The 20064-nt window shown below is 41.6% G+C and overlaps 1 protein-coding gene across 1 annotated transcript; it reads left to right on the top strand.

Moving 5' to 3' along the window:
• The first annotated feature begins 264 nt into the window (after nucleotides 1-264).
• Nucleotides 265-18451, top strand: ETNPPL (ethanolamine-phosphate phospho-lyase). The gene is made up of 13 exons (XM_034772013.1): nucleotides 265-448; nucleotides 4435-4553; nucleotides 4721-4880; nucleotides 6605-6679; nucleotides 7845-7938; nucleotides 9103-9219; nucleotides 10994-11076; nucleotides 11498-11723; nucleotides 13116-13270; nucleotides 13740-13829; nucleotides 14177-14307; nucleotides 15943-16010; nucleotides 16666-18451. Exons 1-13 carry the CDS (start codon nucleotides 393-395, stop codon nucleotides 16798-16800), a joined length of 1509 nt encoding a protein of 502 aa, XP_034627904.1. The 5' UTR covers nucleotides 265-392; the 3' UTR covers nucleotides 16801-18451.
• The last annotated feature ends 1613 nt before the right edge of the window (nucleotides 18452-20064 follow it).

The following is a 20064-nucleotide window of genomic DNA, read 5'->3' as shown; positions in this document are numbered from 1 at the left end:
CCTCCCTGGGGTGTGAAAGGAGAAAAGAAGAGTAGTGGTGGCACAGGGGGAGGCCGTGGCAGTTGGAACAATGTTTAGAGTGGGGGGTGCTGAAAACCATTGAACAAAGCTGTTTATGATGGAAACCACGACAAGCCAGGGGGTGCTGTGCCCCCCCCCCCCGGAGAGCTGGGGCAGAGAGTGGCACAGCCAGAGGGGCGTGTGGAGGGAGGCTCTCTCCTGGGCACATGAGCGGCAGGTTGCCGCGCAGATGAGAGAGCAGGAGGAGGGGTTTGGCAGGAGGCAGAGCAGAAGACGGGATAAAAGGACGATGAGACTAACCGGCTCCTCACCCCCAACACCAGCCTCCTGGGACAAGGGCAGCCCAAGGCGGCGGGAGAAGCGGCGTCAGCATGAGCGAGCTGTACAGCAAGGCGGAGACCCTGGAGCTGAGGAGAAGGCACATCGGGTGAGCAGGGCCGGTTCAGGGCAAGGGCGCCGGGGCTGGAAAGCTGCCCTTGGCAGCAGGGCAGTGCCAGGCTGTGGCCCCAGGTGCGGGGCAGGGGGAGCTGCCTGCGGACAGAGCTGGGCACAGTCCCCCTCTTTGCCCACCCAGCCCGCAGCCCCCTGAGCTTCTCCGCGCAGCGCATCCCTCCTGCTGGTCCCTGCGCTTGCTGGGCTCCATCGCTTCCACCAGCGGTGCGCACGGCGCTTTTCTGCCCTCAGCTAACCCCGAGACAAACGGGAGGCTTGGGAGGCAGAGCGGCGGCTCAGCCTGGGGCGGGGGATCAGTGTGTGACAGTAAGTACCCTGCGCTCGGTTACATAAATCAGCCTCTATCGCTGTTACATAAAACAAGGAAGTTGGTCTTTCTTCCTCCCTCGGCACAAGTTTAGCACAAGCTGGGATCAGAGGCTGCTACATTTTAAACATTTGATCCCCAAGTTTCAGTGCTGCTTCTGCCAGGAAAGCTGGAATACAGAATTAAACGACTTTTGCAGCTAGAATAATAGGTAGCTTGTTGCCTTTAAGGTTGATTTTCAAACATAGTTTATTGTAGGTCACTTTTAAATAGACTCAATTCTAGCTGAAATCCATGAGCCCTGTATAATAAATGGAATGAGCATCAGCTAATGGGCTTCATACTTAATTACATACTAGACCTATACAAATGACCAAAAGAATTGAGAGTTATTAATATTGTTAAGTATCAGGGGGTAGCCGTGTTAGTCTGTATCTACAAAAACAACAAGGAGTCTGGTGGCACCTTAAAGACTAACAGATTTATTTGGGCATAAGCTTTCGTGAGTAAAAACCTCACTTCAGTGAGGTTTTTACTGATTAATATTGTTAAGAGCACATGGTAACACTACTTTCCCCCCAGAGAACAAAGTGTTTCCACAACAGGATTTTGATGAATAAAATAAAAATGCCTTGTGATCCACGGAGCCATTATAATAATAATTTACAATTCTATAGCACCTTCGCAAAGAACATCAAAGTGCTCTAAAAATTACATAACCCAGAAGTTATACAGAGCTACCAGAGGGGAGGGCAGCAACCAGCAGATAGTACATTGAGTAGTTATGTGAAGGGGAAAATTTGGTAAACACCTGCTCTTACATAAAGCTTCAAGCCGGAGCAGATAAAGCAAATCCTGTCCTCTGTTGCACCCAGGCAAATTCACAGTAGCTGCACTGAAGTTAATTGGTTTATCACTGAAACTGAGAGCACACCCTAGCATGTGATCTTGGTTTTAAAGGTCTCTTATCCATAGTGGAAATTTCATAGAATTTAGTTCACCTACCTCAGACATATGAAGGCTGAGTCATCCTGTTGGTAACCTGTGGCTTCAGGGAATTTTGGCATGTCATAGTTGGTGCTTAAAGTAGTAAATCATTTTCCTTTGGTACCTTCTATTTGTGTGGCAAAACAATGTTGAGTTTACTTATATCAAATTTAAGTCATCATACATAGGTAGTACCTCCTCATTGTAGATAACTGGTGAAAGAAATACAAAGCAAGCAAGAGGAAGATCAGTTTTTTAGTTTGTAATTCCGATATTTAAGACTTTGCCTCTTCCTGACAAATGCAGTCTCAAAAACTTACTTATTTAATATACTGTACTTAATGGCAGATTGCAGAAAAGTGAGCACCACAAAACTATGAAACAGAATAGAATGCCCGAAGTACATTTTTAAAATGCTATTGATTGTTTAATTCATGGGCAAATTTAGCACTCATAAAATGGGGGCCTAAAGGGTTTGTCTTGAGCGTAACCTACCACAGACAGCTATGGTGCAGATTTTCCACACAAACTCTGTAGTGCTACCTGTTCTGCCACTATTAAGCCTCATCTGAGTCAAGACTGTGCAATTGTGATATAATGGGAAGTAGGATGAGACCATCAAACGCTATTTTCTTTTCTGTGACTTGAATCAGGATTGAAAGAAAATATGAACTCTACCCTTGTCACGGTGTGTATCTGATACCTATTTATCATTTACTACAAGTTAAATAATATGGTTTCCTCCAGATCATATGGTCTTGATTAATATTTCACTAGGTCATGCCAAGTGAAAAGCTAATTCATCATTGTTAGATATGAAAGTACAAAGATGCTCACTGACTTTCTAATATTATGCTACTACTAAAATACTCACTTGTTTAGACTCCTAGGTGTACATATAATGCCATCAATTGTTTTAATATGCTTAAAAATCAATGCCATCATAGCATGTAGAGCCAGTCATATCTAAGGGCCAGATTTTGTGATCTAGGAGTCTTGCTTGAGTACACATTGCAGGATCAGGCTCTGTAAGGCAAATAGTAATGGAAATCTCATGGAAAGAAGTTACAACTACGAACTGAAAAACTGTACTAAAGAAATTATATTTGATAATGTTCAGTCTGCTGCTTTACCTCCATTTCACTTTTGAATTGTCTTATGGCAGTAGATTTGCAAGAGTAAATAAAGGGGAAATAGCTCTGAAAGATGCCCCTAGATAACTGCTTGATTAGGCAGAAATTCAGACACTAAATTATTTCAAACACTACAAATTACATTTTATGAGTAACAGTTCGGGTCCATGTACACAATTAATTGTATTGCATCAGGTCACCAGACAAAATGGACAATAAGGATGCTTTTAGTAAAGCAGTTTTGTTATTTGGAAACAATCACATCCCTCTTAGGTTAAGTACTAGTAAAGGTTTCTAAATGCTTTCTCCCTGTTCACTAATATTTCGGAATATAACTGTATAGTAGGAATATGTGTCATTGTTGTATGCTCAGAAAAGAAAAAAAAGAGGGGAACATTTTCAGAAGTGCCTAAGTGACTTTCAGAGTCTGTCTCATTAAAAGTCAGTGGGATTTGGATGCCTTTGAAAGCAAGGCTTAGCCACTTCTGAAAATTTTACCCAGAAAATCTCAGTACCCTAAGCCTGATTTTTCAGAAGTGCTGAGCACCTCTGAAAATTAAGCCCATCATTTATTGGCATTTTGTTCTAACATATGGACTCTATAAATCTCATACATCAAATTCAGCATAGTCTTCCACTGTGCAATCAATTTTGGGCCATATATTTTAAAAAAGTTCTTAAAAATTAATCCTATTTCCAGAGAGTTAATTTTATATAAACTTTCATAAAATGTGTAAATTAATAGGACTATGTCAGACAAACATAGCTAGACATCCAAGGATGCAATACAGTGCACATTCCATTGTGCTCACAGGAAACCATACACAGGACTTTTGTACATGGGGACACTCAGGAAGGTTAATCCGAACTATGTTTTAAACTGAATGAGTTAAATCGTATTAAACTCCTGTGTAGACACTTTTATTCAGAATCCAAGTGGCCTTAATTAAGTTTCACCACTGTAATTCTGAGCATGTGTGTCTCCACACAGGAGTTTAATGTACTTTTAAATCACTCCTTTAGTTAATTTGGATTAATTTTTCTCAATGTTCCCATGTTCAAACCCGTAGATACAAAAACAGGGGGTTGAAAATAACCTAATTAAGGACCTGTTCCTGTTCCCATTGAAATCAATGGAAGCCTTTCCATTCATTTTAATGAGTTGGTTCAGGCCTCACTTGACCATCAGTTAAATTACAACACAGTATCCAAAAAAATCATGTTGCGTCACAGTCACTTCATAGAAGAGATGGTCTCATTAACCTATAATTTACTGAACGGCTTTTGTGATTTTAGTATTTCAAGCTTTGCCACTTCACTGATATAAAATAGCGTATTCCCTGGACTTCAGCAGCTGTCCATATGAAGGTGAAGGTGCCTTTGACGTCAGTGGCAGCTTTGCCTGTGCTTTGACTGCAGGAGTTCGTGGGATTTAGTTTTTGTTTTCCTAAGCCCTGAGATCATCAACTCTCAAGATTCCGAGGCAGGGCAACAATTGAGCAAGCTGAAATAATGTTATTTTATACTTTTTAGACCTTCATGCAAAGTTTTCTTTGCTAAAGACCCTATCAAGATAGTGCGTGCTCAGGGGCAGTATATGTATGATGAGAACGGAGAAAAATACCTGGATTGTATCAACAACGTTGCACATGGTAAGTACAAAAACTCCATTGACTAAGTTTACGTCATTCCCACTAGAAATCAGAAGATCCTTTTTTCAAGACAAGCTGATGGTGCCAAATTCAAGAGAGCTCCCTGACTTTCTTTGTGTGATTCAGTAACTGATCACGTCAGTAATTATTAATAATTTCTCGTTTAGTTGGCCACAGCCATCCAGATGTGATAAAGGCTGCAGTGAAACAGATGGAACTGCTCAACACCAATTCCCGATTCCTGCATGACAACCTTGTCCAGTATGCAAAGCGCCTCACAGCTACCCTACCAGAGAAACTCTCCATTTGCTATTTTGTTAACTCTGGGTATGTCTGAAGGATTTTTCATTGACACTATTTTGTTGCTGTTTAACAAGGACATTGTCAGGTCAATTAAGGCCCAAATTTTAAACTGTGAAAAAAAACAGGGTTTAACAAAAGTAACACAAATGTTTCCATGGAAATTTATTTCTAAATAACTCCAAGAAAAATTGTTTTTTGTTTTGGTCAGACTCAAAAACATCCTGTGCAGTGTTTGCTATCCTCACCTTGCTGTATAGTCTTAGTGCATGAAAACCAGAAAGTGAAACTGGCTCTCAGCAAAGTGAAATGGACTAGTCGGTTTTCATTTTCTATGCCAAGCTTATGCGAAAAGGAAACAAACAGGATGTAAATAATAGGAAAATAGATAATTTGGTCAAACTAAACTAAAATGCTTACCAACCTTTTTAGTCAATGTTCTTGGCTTCACTGAAAGAAATTACACGTTCAAATGCATTTTAATCCCAGATCCCCAAACAGGTATATACAGCACCAAATTCATCCCTGGCATAAATCCCTGGAGAAATCAATGGCTTAGGGGACAGGTCCTGAACTCTGATGATTGGTCTTTAGCAGGGAAAATCCAGCTGTGATTGGAATCAATGGCAGTTTTCCCATTGACTTCATTAGGACCAGATTTGACCCACAATATGGAAACTTTGAAGCAGTGATGATCCTTTTCTATAACAACTAGAGGAGACTACAGCAGAAAGAGCTGATACCATGTATTTTCTGAAAATAGATCTGTGTATTTAGAAACAAGAGGGATCAAAAGAAAGAAGAAAACCCAAAAATAAAATTCAGCAGAGAAATTTACTCAATTCTCTTTGGTTGATCTCTGTAGAGGCATTAGGCGGGTCTGTTTTAATCAACAGTCCTCATTCTAATACAAAATGCTAAATGCTGCTATTCTTCAGTCCAAATAGATTTATAACCCAATATCCCTAAAGGGAGTGGATCTTTTTATTTAGCAAGGAGCTTGCACATATCAGTACTACCTAAAATCCTTATTTAGTCATTGCTGTAACATAGCCCCAGAGTGACTTGTCATGACAAGTCTTGTTGCTTCTTCTTGTTCCAGCAAATGGATCGTTGGGGTATGTGGGTTGTACTACATTTTAAAGGGGGCAATATTGCAATAAAGATTATATATTTTGTTTGGGATGTCTTACTGACAGAGGCCTATCTAAATCTTTCTACAAGATAGTATGATGTACTGTAGGTTGATGGTTAGAGAGTAGTATGGTTTGGTGCTGAGTGAGAGCCCTGACTTTCAAAGTAAACTTGGGTCTTCATCTGGGCCTGCTGCTACAAGGCGCAGAGCGGGATCTGGTCCATGTGGAGGCTGGGGAGCTGCTGGGAATTTTGTAACTTTAATATGAGGGGCAGTTGCATTGTTCTCCCAGCTGCTGTATGGAGTGGTGTTATCTGTACAAAGGGGAGGTAAAGTGCCCACAAGCAAACAGGGCTAGGGGAATAAAGCATCTCTTTGTTTGATACATATACAAAGAGCTGTTTTCCCTCTTATGTGGTATTTATGTTCTGAATCATAGCATTCTAATCTGTATAACAAAGCCCGCTGTGTTGATTGTTTGTATTCATCAATTCCATACCCTTTTTCTGTTTTAAATTAAAATGACTGATAAGTGCTTGCTAACCATCTAGCCCTGGTGTTGCAATAAACCATTCTGTACTGTGTATAGTCCCCTAATGTGTTTATTATTCGGTAGATCTGAAGCCAATGATCTCGCCTTACGACTGGCTCGGCAGTATCGTGGACACCAAGATGTGATCACCCTTGACCAGTAAGTTTGCAGAATAGCATATATGAATGCAGCTAGCCACTTCCGCAGTATCTTTATAGGTGGACTCTATATAGTTGTATGGTATATTTCAGTGAAAAATCAGCATTGTTGCCTTCATACAAACATTATAATTAAATACAGAAGGCTCCATTTAAAGTAATGCTAACTAGGTTTTGAGCCACAATCTGACAACAAGTAGTAAACTGAGATGTGAAGGGACACTAAAGTTTGGTGGGCCTGAAAGCTGAGCTACCATGATAGATGTCCTAAACTAGGCCAGATCTCTCTCACTTACGCAGGCAAAACATCCAGAGAGCTACACTCAATGGATGTTTTGCCTGTGTGACAACTACAGGACTAGAAAACTTACAATTCTATATATGTGGGTTTGTGGTGGGGCCAGGGGGGTTTAGTTGATCCATGCTGGGTTGTTGTTGTTGTTGTTGTTTTTTTAAATCCTAGACACACACTGTCATAGTGGCCAAACTGGTGCTACAACATTAAGAACTAACTTTTCAAAAAGGCAGATGCCCAGCCTCCCTTTTGCCATGCTATAAAATTTGTGCCTCCATAATTAACTGGAGCAAATCTGAGTGTTTGTATCCCCGACTATCTGATTTGCAGCCCTCTTTTAGAGTCTGCCAAAGTCAGACTACATTTACTAAATCCCAGGTTTAAGGGCCCTTGTGGAATACCTCGGTGGAGGGGATCCCAACACCTAAGTGCAGTGGCAGCTGTGCCCTGCCTGTGCAACAATCGTGGATGCATGTGGCAGCTGATGGCTGGAGCAGAGGTGGAACATGGAAGGCTGGAGATGGGAAGGTGGCGAAGGTGTACTGGCTCCCAGCAATTCTGCATCCTTTCAAAAGCCTATGGGCCACTGTTACAGGTAGACTTAGGAAGACACCAACTGTGTCTGTCCTTGCAGTGGCAGGGATGAATTTTGCTTATTGGTTCCAATCTTGCTCCACTGAAGTGAATAATAAAACTCCCACTGCCTTCATTAGGTCCAGGCATGGTCAAATTAACTTGAGCAGCCCTCACAAACGCCACCCCTGGGTTTCTGGGTACTTTTTTTTAATGCTGTGTTGTGTGTGCGCAGTTGTGAATTTTAGCTTTTCTAAAACCTTAATGATAGTGATTTTGCATTTAACTCCCATTGCAGTGCTTACCATGGTCATGTTTCTTCTCTGATTGACATTAGTCCATATAAATTTAATCAGCTGGGGAAGGAGGGCAAAAAAGAGTTTGTGCATGTGGTGAGTATTTTTTCAATTGCATATAAATTACTGTCCTTTGTAAGTGTTTTTTCCCTTTCCTCTAGTCATTTCAAAATCTGCCTGTGTGCTGGCTTTATTTCCCCAGATAAAATTATTCCTAACCTGTCAGACTACACACTCCTGTCATTTTATATCAAAGGATTAAATTCAGCAGAAATGTTTGCTACTGGATTTGTAACAAGTGGCTTATAATTAGCTTTAATGCTGAATTGGCTCATGCTATTACCATGAATTGTGATATATTATTTGATGGGTAGGGAAATCAGTAAACAGCTGTTGTGTAATTAGCGCTCATCTGGTTAAAGCTAGAGTGAGCCCCCCATTGCAGATCTCCAGCCCCAAGTAAGCTGGATGGAGGCCTCCATATATCTCCCACTCTAGAACTGGTGCTACAGCTCTCCATGCCAATGCCATTCCCCAGGCTGGTTTCTATTTTCCAATGACTCCTCCCCGGCCCTTGGAACCCTCCTCACACTGTTTGTAGGGGTTGGCAAGCATGTGGAAGGCCCACCTTCTCTCACAAAATAGGAAGCCAAGTGGTACAACTGAAGCATAGGTTTCCCGTGGAAGGAAGGGGCATCAACCATTCTTGCAGTCTGTAAGAACTGGAGTCAGTTAGCACTATAGACCAAGAACTGGCAGTGGCTACGGGCTGAATGGATGTATGTGGTGGAAGGCTCTTTGAAGAATGGAGGCCTGTAAGGTTGCTAGCACTAAGTGGCTAAGGCTGCCGCTGAGGAAAGTGCATTGACATCACTCTGAATAATGACTACATGGTTATTCCCTGAATGAGTTAAACTTAAACAAGGGGAATAGTCCTGCCCTCATACATTTACTCATCTCTGTATTTCCTATAAACAGATCAGCACTAAGCCCTGGAAAAGAAGATCTTAGGCAAATACCTATTTCACATCTAAGGGAAAGTATCTTTCCTGTAATACATGGTACAATCTTCAACTCCTAATAGTGTACATAAAATTCAAGGCAGAAATTCAGAATATCCAAAGTTTGTGATATGTATGAGAGAAAGTGGTATTTTTTTCTGATACAGTTACATCCCTAATGAAAAACACTGGGAACTGTCCAATAGAAAATGAATATTGCAAGGAGGCATGCATTTGAGATAAACTCTGCTGCTTTCAGGCTCCTTCTCCAGATATCTACAGAGGAAAATACAGGGAAGATCATCCAGATCCAGCAAGTGCTTATGCAGATGATGTGAAAAAGATTATTGAAGAAGCTGAGAAGGATGGGCGCAAGGTTTGTAGCATGAGCTGTAGAAACATTGTAACCCTGTTCAGGTTTAGTAATGAAACTACATCTGTTGGCAACAGAATAGGGGGGAAAGGGGACAAAAGATCAGCATCTATACGGTGCAATTTCTTCTCCTTTTCTGCCTTCACTCTTCTGTTATGGGTTTTATATTCTAAGGCTTCCATTGTCCCCTTGATGCACTTTCATAACTCTCATTAACATCCATGAAAGTTATATGCAAGGATCAAGAGGAGAATAGACTCATAAAGGAGCAAATAAATCCAAAATACTGGTAGTTGAATTCACTATTTTGTGAGCCTTTGAAACACAGTCAAGCTTTCAGTCCTATTTGAGAGATTATGGTGAAAAACCTAGACAGGCTATGTAGAAAACCACTGCCTGGAGAACTGATAAATGAGGAAAATCATATTTCTAAATTCACCATTGCATTCAAGCACATTGAGATAAATTTATTGCACTTTCACGCCTCGAAGCTTGGAATCCATGTACAAGCTGGTGATCACCACCACCCTTAACTTCTATAAAATTTGATTTAGAATGTCTGTTTCTCAATGCTTCCTGGGGCAATTCTAATTTTTTTGAAGACTGCTAGGGACTGATCTAAAGCCTGCTGAAGCCAATAGAAAGACCGCAATGGATATTGGATCAAACTGTCCCCTTTTAGTCCAAAGGTTTACATCACCTGTCTTTTAGTTTCTTCATCAATTTTTTTTCTTTTTTTGACTAACGGACAGTTTTTCTTTTCTTTTCTTGTCTTCCTTTTTTCCCTCCTTTTGCATATCTTCTTAGGTTTTGGTGCCGTAGACCTGTGACAGGACAAGTTGTGATAAAGGCTAAAGTCTCACATGCTATGGGGACCCTCGTACTGTTTGGCAGTAGTGTGCCTCTTCGAATATAGTGTTCGCTTCTTTACACGTTTCCACTCGACCTTGTTTCCAGGAAGACTGCACTGCTGGCCAGCTCGCGTGCTCCTGTTGATGCTCAGGGAGGGTTGCACAAGCGGTGTGGGAGGCAATCTGTTACATAGCAGACTTGTGGTGACGCTCCTGGGAGATTTGGGGTAACACTGTCTGTGCTGCACAGACTTAATGTTGACAAGGAATGTAAAACTTGATGTTCCAGTGTATCTGATCTGCTGCTGTTGCCCTTTCTGATTTGGAATAACTACTTTTTTTCCATTCCTAGCAACTGGAATTACTTCACCTATAGATTCTCTTTTGTGAAGTGCCTTGCCCTAATGTATTGCTTGTTTAGTCATTTGCCTGAGGCAGGGGTGCCCAAAGCATAGCCAGGGTGTTCTAAAAATGCAAACTCTGTCTGCCCTGTCCCTGGCCACCACAGGTTTCTACTGCTGGTGTTCCCTGACACTAAGCAATTTCTATTAATCTATCAGGGAAATCACAAGTACCAGTAAGTATGTGTTTTTTAATTGAAATTTCTATGTAAACTTACATGGACCTTATGAGCCTGATCCAACTCCCACTGAGGCCAGTGGGCCATCAGTAGCTGGTGGTTTAGGTCCTGGATGTGGCCCTTTGATTTCTGGCAGGCTGCCAGCGTGGCCCTTGGTGTTGCAAATTTGGGCACCCCTAATGGAAATCTTATGCTATAGCCATTGACAACAGACCACAGCTGTCCATCCCAGCATGTTATTAAAGTCACCCGACCCAGATATTTACAATTTCTTTCTGTAAGCGTTAGCTTATTTGCAAAGGCTAGATAGAGGAACATTGCTCTTACTTCATCTTCTTTTATGTAGATTGCGGCCTTTATTGCTGAATCCATGCAGAGTTGCGGAGGCCAAATAATTCCACCTGCAGGCTACTTCCAGAAAGTGGCAGAGTATGTACAATACTTGGAATGGGCATAGCTGAGAAGTTATGCAGAGTAATAGGTTAAGGCTATAGGCTTATTCTATTAATCCCTTAGGGGTTTTTTGTCCTTCCTTTTTGTTCCACCTTTTAAATACCATTATGTAACTCACATCCAATGGAATTTTTAGTTATCAATCGCTTTAAAAAATACAATCCATATGTTAAAAAGCAAATAAGTGGCTTGAAATGGAGTAATTTAAACATCAACCATAAAATGCAGTTGTGGGGTTTTGTCTGAAATCTTCTAAATTAATTGTATGCTTATTGGGGTCAGGGACTGAGTCAAATTGTAAACTTCTGTAACACACCCTCCTTTATGCTAAAATTAGGCCTGGACACTAGAATCCTATTATGTGGTGTGGCATTTGGACTGTTCCTTTTGTTTTCAGATATGTGCATAAGGCAGGTGGCATATTCATAGCTGATGAAGTCCAGGTTGGTTTTGGTCGAGTTGGGAAACATTTTTGGGGTTTCCAGTTGCAAGGCAAAGACTTCGTACCTGACATTGTCACCATGGGAAAGCCAATTGGCAATGGCCATCCAATGTCTTGTGTGGTTACAACAAGAGAGATTGCTGAAGCCTTCGGTGCCTCTGGATTGGAATATTTCAACACGGTAACTTTCTAGATGAAAGTCTTCCTTTTTGTTCCTACAGCAACTTTAGTCTGTATTCAGTGCTTGCAGCAGATGCTGGGTTGATAGAGCTGGAGAACTGTAAGGGCCTAAGTTTCAAAAAACTCTGTATCCACCTTTGGAGCCAGAATTTCAAAAGAGCTCTGCTCCCATGTAGACTCCTAAAAGGAAGTGGTCAGATTTTCAAAAGTGCTCAGCACCCAGCAGCTCCCATTGAGAACCCAAATTCCATGGGGCCCTTGTTTTCTTTACCTCTCAGGGGTAGCTAAACACTCTCCCTGTATCAGGAAACACTGGAGCTGTGCAGATATTACAAAGCCACTACTTTGATTTCATCTTGCCTGTTCAGTCAGATGTCTGCCATCTTCTCTATTGTGATTGAGTCTTGTCACTAACTGCAACCAAGTTCCATTACTTAGTCTGAGTCCTTTTAAGCTTTAGATTGCAGAGATTCTGAGATGTGGCTATGGAACTGAATGACTGGAATGCCGTAAATGCTATTCAGTAAGAACTGTGAAAAAAACACCATCAGGGTCGATTCATATCATCAACTTCTTTAAAAGAATGAATGATTGTAATGTTGCACCCTATCCAGTAGAAAATAATGGCTCACATTGTCCCTCAGCGCTCACATATGGAGGGGACACTGAACATGGATCTTACCTTTTTCCGTATGGAAGGCTGGTCAACTTCCTCAACAGCATCATCCCTTTCTCTCTCTCTCAGTTGCTGGACCACAAAAATAGGGTGATGCAGGCCAGTAGTTGTCCAAGCTTCTGAATCTACAAAAAAGGGGACAGGATTAGATAGTTTTATGGATCACAAGAATATCCAGAATTGTTATAGTTAATACAAAAATGAGTATTGGAAGGGATATAAAACCTCATGTTTTGGGCTTAAACAACTCTAACTATTAAGAGTGAGGATGAGATCTTCAGGGGTGCATGGGGGGAGGGGAAATGGAACAGATTACCCCACATCTGTCTACTGCAGGGTTTCTTGCAGCTGCCTCTGAAGCATCCAATACTGGCCATTGTCTATAACAGGATACTGGACTTCAGGGCTGATACAGCATGGCAATTCCTGTGGTCCTATGTTATTGCAACCTGAGGCTGAGGAACAATTGGGGAGGGACATCTTGGGTGCACCCCTCTGCATTGCATGGTTGGGGGGAGAGGAGCAAGGGAGGGAGGATACTGTATCCCATTTTCTTCCTGAGCAACCAAGCAGGGACTAAGCACAATCTTGCCTAAAGTCCGTTTCTTTAAGCTTTGCTCACAGCTTACTGACACGGGAAATGTTAATGAAGCCCCCAAGGGTGGAGGCAGAACAGAATTTCAACCACTTTGTTTTCCCATTTGTCTTTGCCTTCAGTTTGGAGGCAATCCAGTGTCCTGTGCTATTGGCTTGGCTGTGCTTGATGTAATTGAAAAAGAAGATCTCCAAGAAAATGCCATACGAGTAGGGAATTATCTAACAGAGCTGCTGAACAAACAAAAGGAAAAACATCCTTTAATAGGAGATGTCAGGTAGGTACCTCAGGGTACAGTTAAGAAGTTCCCAGGCAGAAGGTGGGACAGAGAAGTGGTTATTCTGGTAGCCCAATAGGTGAAGAATATAAGACAAAAATGAGGAAATTGTAAGTGATGATTATGTCTCGTTTTTATTTGTAAATTATCCAAAAAAAATTGATCCTCTCCAATTTTCTGGTTTTTGTTTTTTTCATGTCATGAGTTAAAATCCCAATCCAAGCTATTTGGACCTACAGGAGATAACGAGACGCTTTTCTCTTTAACTGACAAGGCAACTTTATTAAGTCAGCTATATGTATATCTTTACAAATAGCACTGAAGAACTTAGTACATGAAAGTGTAGTATCTTTCTCTATATATTTGACTCACTTGCTGGAATTGTTGGAGCAGTGTTACTATCTGTGCAAGAGAGGGGCTTTCCTATTGGACAGTGGATCTCATCCTTCTTCCTCCCTTTATATTCTAGGGGTATCGGTTTGTTTGTTGGAGTAGATCTGGTGAAGGATCAACAAAAGAGAACACCTGCAACAGCTGAAGCTCAGCATATCATCTACAAGTAAATATTTATCTTCTGTGTCCATGCATAAAGTACACTGGGGCAATCTCAATCTAACCATTTACCAGCCTTTTCTTAAGGAGGTTGAAAACCTTGATTTTTCTCCAGCAGATGTATACACACAACTTTAACTGGAAATTAATATAACATTAGATTTAGCATTAGAAAACTCAGATAGTGGCCCAACCCCTGGTGTAAGTAGATGTAATTCCCTGACCTTCAGCATTGTTATCTACATACAGCTGATTGGCATTTGGTCTGATGCACCTCTCTGAATTCTGACATGTACAAGTTACATTGTGCACTTAGATGCCTTTTTACATGTGCATCATTTGTTTTCTACACAGACTGAAAGAACAGCGAATCCTCCTGAGTGCTGATGGACCCCATAGAAACATTCTGAAATTTAAACCACCGATGTGCTTCACTATGGAAGATGCAAAGCTTGTAGTGGACCAGATTGATGAACTCCTCACAGGTATGCATGCATACAGAATGTTCCTCCTTGTTCATTTCCAAATGACATGCAGGAAACACCCCCTAAAAGCACTGAAATCTAGACCATTATGTGCAGAAAATCGCAGCAAAGATTCACAGGAAAGCTGGCTTTCAGAACTTTATTTCCCTCTCCTTGACAGAGCTTTTCCCCAGGCTCTATCCTAACACACTTTCTTAATGTAGTTTATTATAAACTATGTATAGGGCCCTTTATTTACTTCTATGAAAACCTGCCAGGCCAAATCCTGCACTTACTTCTGCCACAACCCCATTATTTATTATTATCTGTTTGTTTCTGGTGGTACCCCTAACATGGTAGGCAGCAGAGTTCCTGCCCTCAAGGGTTTTGAAGTTAATGGGATTGCAGAAGGTGTAAGTCACCACAGCATTTGGCCCACTGACTTTAAAGAGGTTGCACAGGTGTTGGATAGATCAGTAAATGGCTAAACTTTTCCAAGTGACCTCTAATATTGTATTTGTCAGTTTTTCATTGCACAACTTTCAACATGATGGGTCAAATTCTGCTCTCCTTTACATTCCTGCAGTCCTGCCAACTCCTCTGTCCTGTGGCAGGCAACTGGCCCAATGCCAAATGACTCCAGAAATGTGGGAGCATAAAGGCATCTTTACATTCTCTACTCCTCATCCGTATCGAGTACTCCTTGGCCACAACTGAGGATCTGGCTCAGTGGAGTTCATCATCATCATCATGTTCCTATTAGGCCTCTGGCGTTTAGGGCAGTGACGAAGCTCCTCCACTCCTGTCTGTTTCCGGCAAGTCTTTCAATGGTCTCCAGCTGTGCCCCAGGTTTTTCACAGCTCGGCTTCCACAGCTCTTCGCCATGGTTGTTTTCGGATGGCCTCATTTTCGCTTGCCTTCAGGTGTCCATCTTATTGTTATTCTGGTGATGGAATCAGTTTCCATCTGAAGCACATGACCAATCCACTTCCAATGCCTCCTGTAATGATGGTGCTCAGATCCTCTTGGCTGGACTGTGTCAATAGACTTGGTTTGACATTGTTCTGGGCCAAAAGATACAGAGGATTTTTCTGAGGCAGGTTGTATGGAATGAAGACAGTTTGGACATGTCATACTTTCTCATTCCCCAGCATTCTGCACTATAAAGTAGTGTTAAAAGTATGCAGTTCTGATAAATCTTGAGTTTGTATTTTGATGATTTTCAGACTGTATTTAAGCTCCTGAAGGTGTTCCTGGCTTAATTGATTTTGTTCCGGATGTCCTGGCTTGTTCCACCATCCTGGAGTTACACTGGTGTAAATTAAGTCAAAATTAGGCCCTTTATTTATGTGCAGACCTGAAGACAGATCTGTACAGAAGTGCAAAGCTTGCAAATTTCCCCTCTGCTCTGAATGTCCACCATCCTCAGGCTACTAATCATGATAAATTCATCATTCTCCAACGAGGTGTGTTAGAAAGGGTTAATTAGTTCTTCAGTTAAGCTTATTATCTTTCTGTGCAGTGAACATGTGGCTAGTAGCTCAAGTGCAGTATTGCCAAGGTAATAGACATTACGCCTTTTTATGGGTGCAATTATCGTAACAGGGACAATGCTTGGCAATGAATACGATCATTGAATACTTTTGCTTGTTTTAGCTTTGGAAGAAGCAACTGGAGCCAGGACAGGAAATGGAAGATCTTCAACTGCACAACATAAAAGAAAAGTATGTTTTCTTTTTGGTGTCTTAAAAAAAAGGTGTTGGGGAAACACGTACAAATGACTTTAGTGAAGGTATAGCATAAGTGTAAGTGATCTAGACTGATGTAACTGAGATCAGAATAAGAATAAGAGAAGACAGAAAACAATCTGAAAGATTCCTGTTACTGAACAAATATGAAGAGCTGAGTAACAGACTGTATTCTTTAAATATTATCTTAAAAACGTTTCAAGCATTTCACTTCCAACTTATACTTTCGAGTATGAATAGCCTACATGATTGGACCCCATAGAATGTAATGTTAGCCTTGGGCACTAAAAATATGCATATTACAGATGGTCCTGCAAGGTTCCCTAAAGAGCATATGCTGTATGTGTTTTCGGGAACCGAAGGGCTGGAGAGCAATAATTGAATATCCCAGTAGGATGACTATTAAGGCAGAGATCCTATACTAATGGCTACTCTAGAAATACCATAAATGGGGCCTATGCCTCCTCTCACATACACTTGTGTAAAATTGGAATAACTCCATTGATCTGAATGGAATAGCTTCACTGAAAGAGGAGAATCAGGCAGACAGTTTCCTAACCCTAAAGCCAAAGTATATGATTAGAGATTGATACAAACATATGCTCATTCATTGAAACTTTGTGTGTTTCAGATGACTAATGAAGGGAATTCCCAGTCAGACTGCATTAGTGAAAGCATCAACCATATCAACGGAACTGCCTGCAGACAAAAAAATGGCTTCTACACTGATAACCGTGCAGTGCCTTGTAAAAGGATCAGAACATGAAAAGAGAAGTTTTCTTTAGATCAGTGTATTTAAAAAGACAAAAAACAAGAAAAGGCTGAGTGGATGTGTGCAAGTATCATACTGATTATTTAGGGTCCAATCCTGCCTTCCTTACGTGAGCAAGACTCCATGTAGCTTTATTGGTAGTTTAAACTACATTTTCTCCTACATAAGGACTGCAGGGTCAGGCCTTTAACTTAACCAGATAAGGGTATGCTAAATAAAGTTCTGATTTTTTAACCCTCTTGGGTCATCATATTTAGGCTTGGTATAAGTGGATGCAACGCCACAGAAATTCATGGAGTTGCTCCCGCTTATGTAAGGTCTGAATTTGGCCCATGGTGCTTAATAACCATGGAACCACTGCACCAATCCTATTAAATCCTTGTTTGCGAAGCATTACACCTTTTACTGTATTTGAAATTTCAGTATGCAATATTGAGATGTTAATTACTTTCCATGTTTTAATGGCTCAGTTTACAACACAAACCTTGAGAGACAATTCACACTGGGAAAAGATTTAGAGCCTACGGACCAGGTCCTCAGCTGATATAAATTGGTATTGCTGTAGTGAAGAGAATAGAGCTCTGCCAAGTTTAAGGATTGGGGTGGGTGTATCCAATTATATGAACACAACATGTATGCAAGATTCTCACTTAATATTTAGAGATGAAAAGAGTTTGGATCATATTTTTTTGCATAGCAAGTGACTATAATTTATTAAACTTTTTGTCATAAGTGGCAATCTACTCAGTAAAAATTACTGTAAAGAGAATCTGTTTAAAACAAAAGGCATCTTTCCATGCACAACAAATGCAGGAAGATTTTAAAAATCAATTACTTTAGCCTCAGGCTAGCATGAAAATGAGATTTCCAGGGGTAACCTCAATTTGAATTCTTATGATTTTAGACATGTTTAATTGCTCTACTAGCCTTGTACAAAATCGGGTCTGATTCTTTGAAGTGCTGAATGCTGTCAACTCCCATGGAAGATAGTCAACAAACTTTGAGGGTGCTCTGCACCTGGCAGGATTGGGACCTCAAACATATAACATTTGTTACATTACTAAAAGGGGAGTTCCACAGAATAGAGCGTGAGACACAGAACAAACTAACACAAGGATCAGGCGGTAGTCTTACTCCAGCTTCCCACCTGGGTTTGGGTGGGAGGAGAATCCAGAGGAGCTCAGATGGCTCCCCTCACTCGCCCCAGCTTAAGCACTTTGGACTTGTTTTTCTGCCTCTAGCAGTAACATGGACCTTGAATTGCACAGTGTGAGTGTTAAAGTTGGATCAGGGCTTTCAAGTGCCACAATTTTAATGCATGCACAAGTAGGCTTTATGGAACTAATTGAGGGCTTTTAAAAATTAGTTATATTTACTTTAACAAAGACATTATGGCTTTATAATTTTCATTTACTAAGTCTTGCTGTTTTATACTTGCTGTAAATGACTTTTCATTAATTGCATATGATGACTGAAAACTAAGAGATACTGCTATTTCTAGTCACTCTTATCTAGTTTTATACCTTCAACCATTATGTTATATTGGTATTTTCTGTATGAACTCTTCTGGTAACATCAAGCCAGCTCATTATCTGTTCAGTGGTCCTTGGTTATTTCAAAAATTAAAGTTATTTGTAACCACAAAGACCTTGTGCACTTTGTTTTGAATTTAACCATTTACTTTTTTAAAAACCCACTTAGTTAATGAGGAAAGTAGTGTTCCAGTGCTTACTCCTGTCTACCTCCCCCAAGCCAAGGGTTGCCTGCAAATTCACAATTATATACAGGCATAGCCTACCCATGTTATACTATGGCTTTATTGCATAGATTATAAACTAGTCAGGTTTGGCTATACCGGAATCTAAAATGGGCGTTAGCACCTTTCTAGAACAGTTTTTCAACACTTCTAAAAAAGTCTCTCATTTAGAAGCAATAGAAAATCTTCATACTCTATCTGTGGCAGTCTTATTTTAACATGGCATATATCCCCATGCAGCTGATTAACAGAGTACAGATCCTCAAGATATAGGCCTTGTCTGCATGAGAATGTTACACTGGTATAAGTCAGTTTTTTAAAACTCATGTCATTAATCTGGTGCCCATGGGAGTTAGGTACCCAGCAGAGTCGGCCCCAGGCACCAGCTGAGCAAGCTGGTGCTTGGAGCAGCAGATTGTGGGCAGAATGCTGCCTCCAAATCTTAGGGCAGCACGGCTGCTTTTTTTGTTTGTTTGTTTTTTTGGTTTTTGTTCTTGTTCCGCTCCGGCCACCCTGTAGGGGGCGGTGGTGCGGAGAACCAGAGCGCCCTGCAGGGCAGTCCTCTTCCTTCCCTCCCCGCCGACCGGAGCGGAGCCCTCGCGGCAGGAGGCGGCGCAGTGGGAGGGGCCGCGTGGCAGCGCCCCTGCTGTAGCCCTGGCCGCTCCCTTCTCTCTCTCTCCCACCCGCTCCCCCTCCCCCCCCCCCGCCACAGCCAGTCCCCCAGCATCCGCGCTCCGGCCGCACCGCAGGGGTTTTTTTGGTTTTTTTTTTTGTTTGTTTTTGCTTGGGGCGGCCAAAAAGCCAGAGCCGGCCCTGGTACCCAGGCACTTCTGAAAGTCCCACTGGGTGCCTATCTGCACCTTTAGATGCCTAAATGCCACTAAAAATCTGGCCCTCGGTTGCCTTCCATTGCAAATATAAAGTGAAGTGTGGGGCCAACTGTCCCTTCAGTTTACAGTCAGCCTCCTCCCTTCCTCCATCTGGGCTTTCTCCTGACAAGGATGTAAAGGTTGTGCTAGCTAACACTTCTAAACTAGGCACGTTTTAATTCACTCTGTGCTAAACTGGTTGAGTTATCGTCTAGGCTCCTTCCTAGGGTTTAACCACATTCAGCCAGTGGCCTGACCTCAAGGTGGGTAAGACAAAAGCAGAAGAACAACAGCTACTCTGCTGCAGCAGCAGGTGACCCATCCCTGGCCAACGTAGAGGACAGGTAAAGAATAGACAACAAGGATCAATAGGTAAGGACAGAGGAATAAGTGTAGCTTTAGCTACTAACAATCATTATCCTGAATGATGGAGCCATGAGGGCCACATCTACTGATGGGTGGGGGAAGAGGGGCAGAAGCTAGTGGGATTCAGAGGTGGCTGAAGACTTCTATTGAGGAAGTATGGTGCTATGAGCCTTGTCAGCTGCTGAAGATTTGGACATGGGATGGAGATGGAAGGATACACATTCTAGGTCAAACTGCACCCAGCCCTGTGTGAGTGCACGGGGGGGA

The sequence above is a fragment of the Trachemys scripta genome, chromosome 5 (assembly GCF_013100865.1).
Source record: "Trachemys scripta elegans isolate TJP31775 chromosome 5, CAS_Tse_1.0, whole genome shotgun sequence".
NCBI classification, from domain to species: Eukaryota; Metazoa; Chordata; order Testudines; family Emydidae; genus Trachemys; species Trachemys scripta.
The sequence above is the reverse complement of the archived record's forward strand: the minus strand, read 5'-3'. Positions and strand labels throughout refer to the sequence as shown.

Excerpts from the sequence above, each read along its gene's own strand:
- ETNPPL (XM_034772013.1), top strand. The coding sequence starts at position 393 with ATGAGCGAGCTGTACAGCAAGGCGGAGACCCTGGAGCTGAGGAGAAGG. Across the intron at positions 449-4,434 it reads CTGAGGAGAAGGCACATCGG|ACCTTCATGCAAAGTTTTCT; the intron begins GTGAGCAGGGCC and ends TATACTTTTTAG. Across the intron at positions 9,220-10,993 it reads CTGAGAAGGATGGGCGCAAG|ATTGCGGCCTTTATTGCTGA; the intron begins GTTTGTAGCATG and ends TCTTTTATGTAG.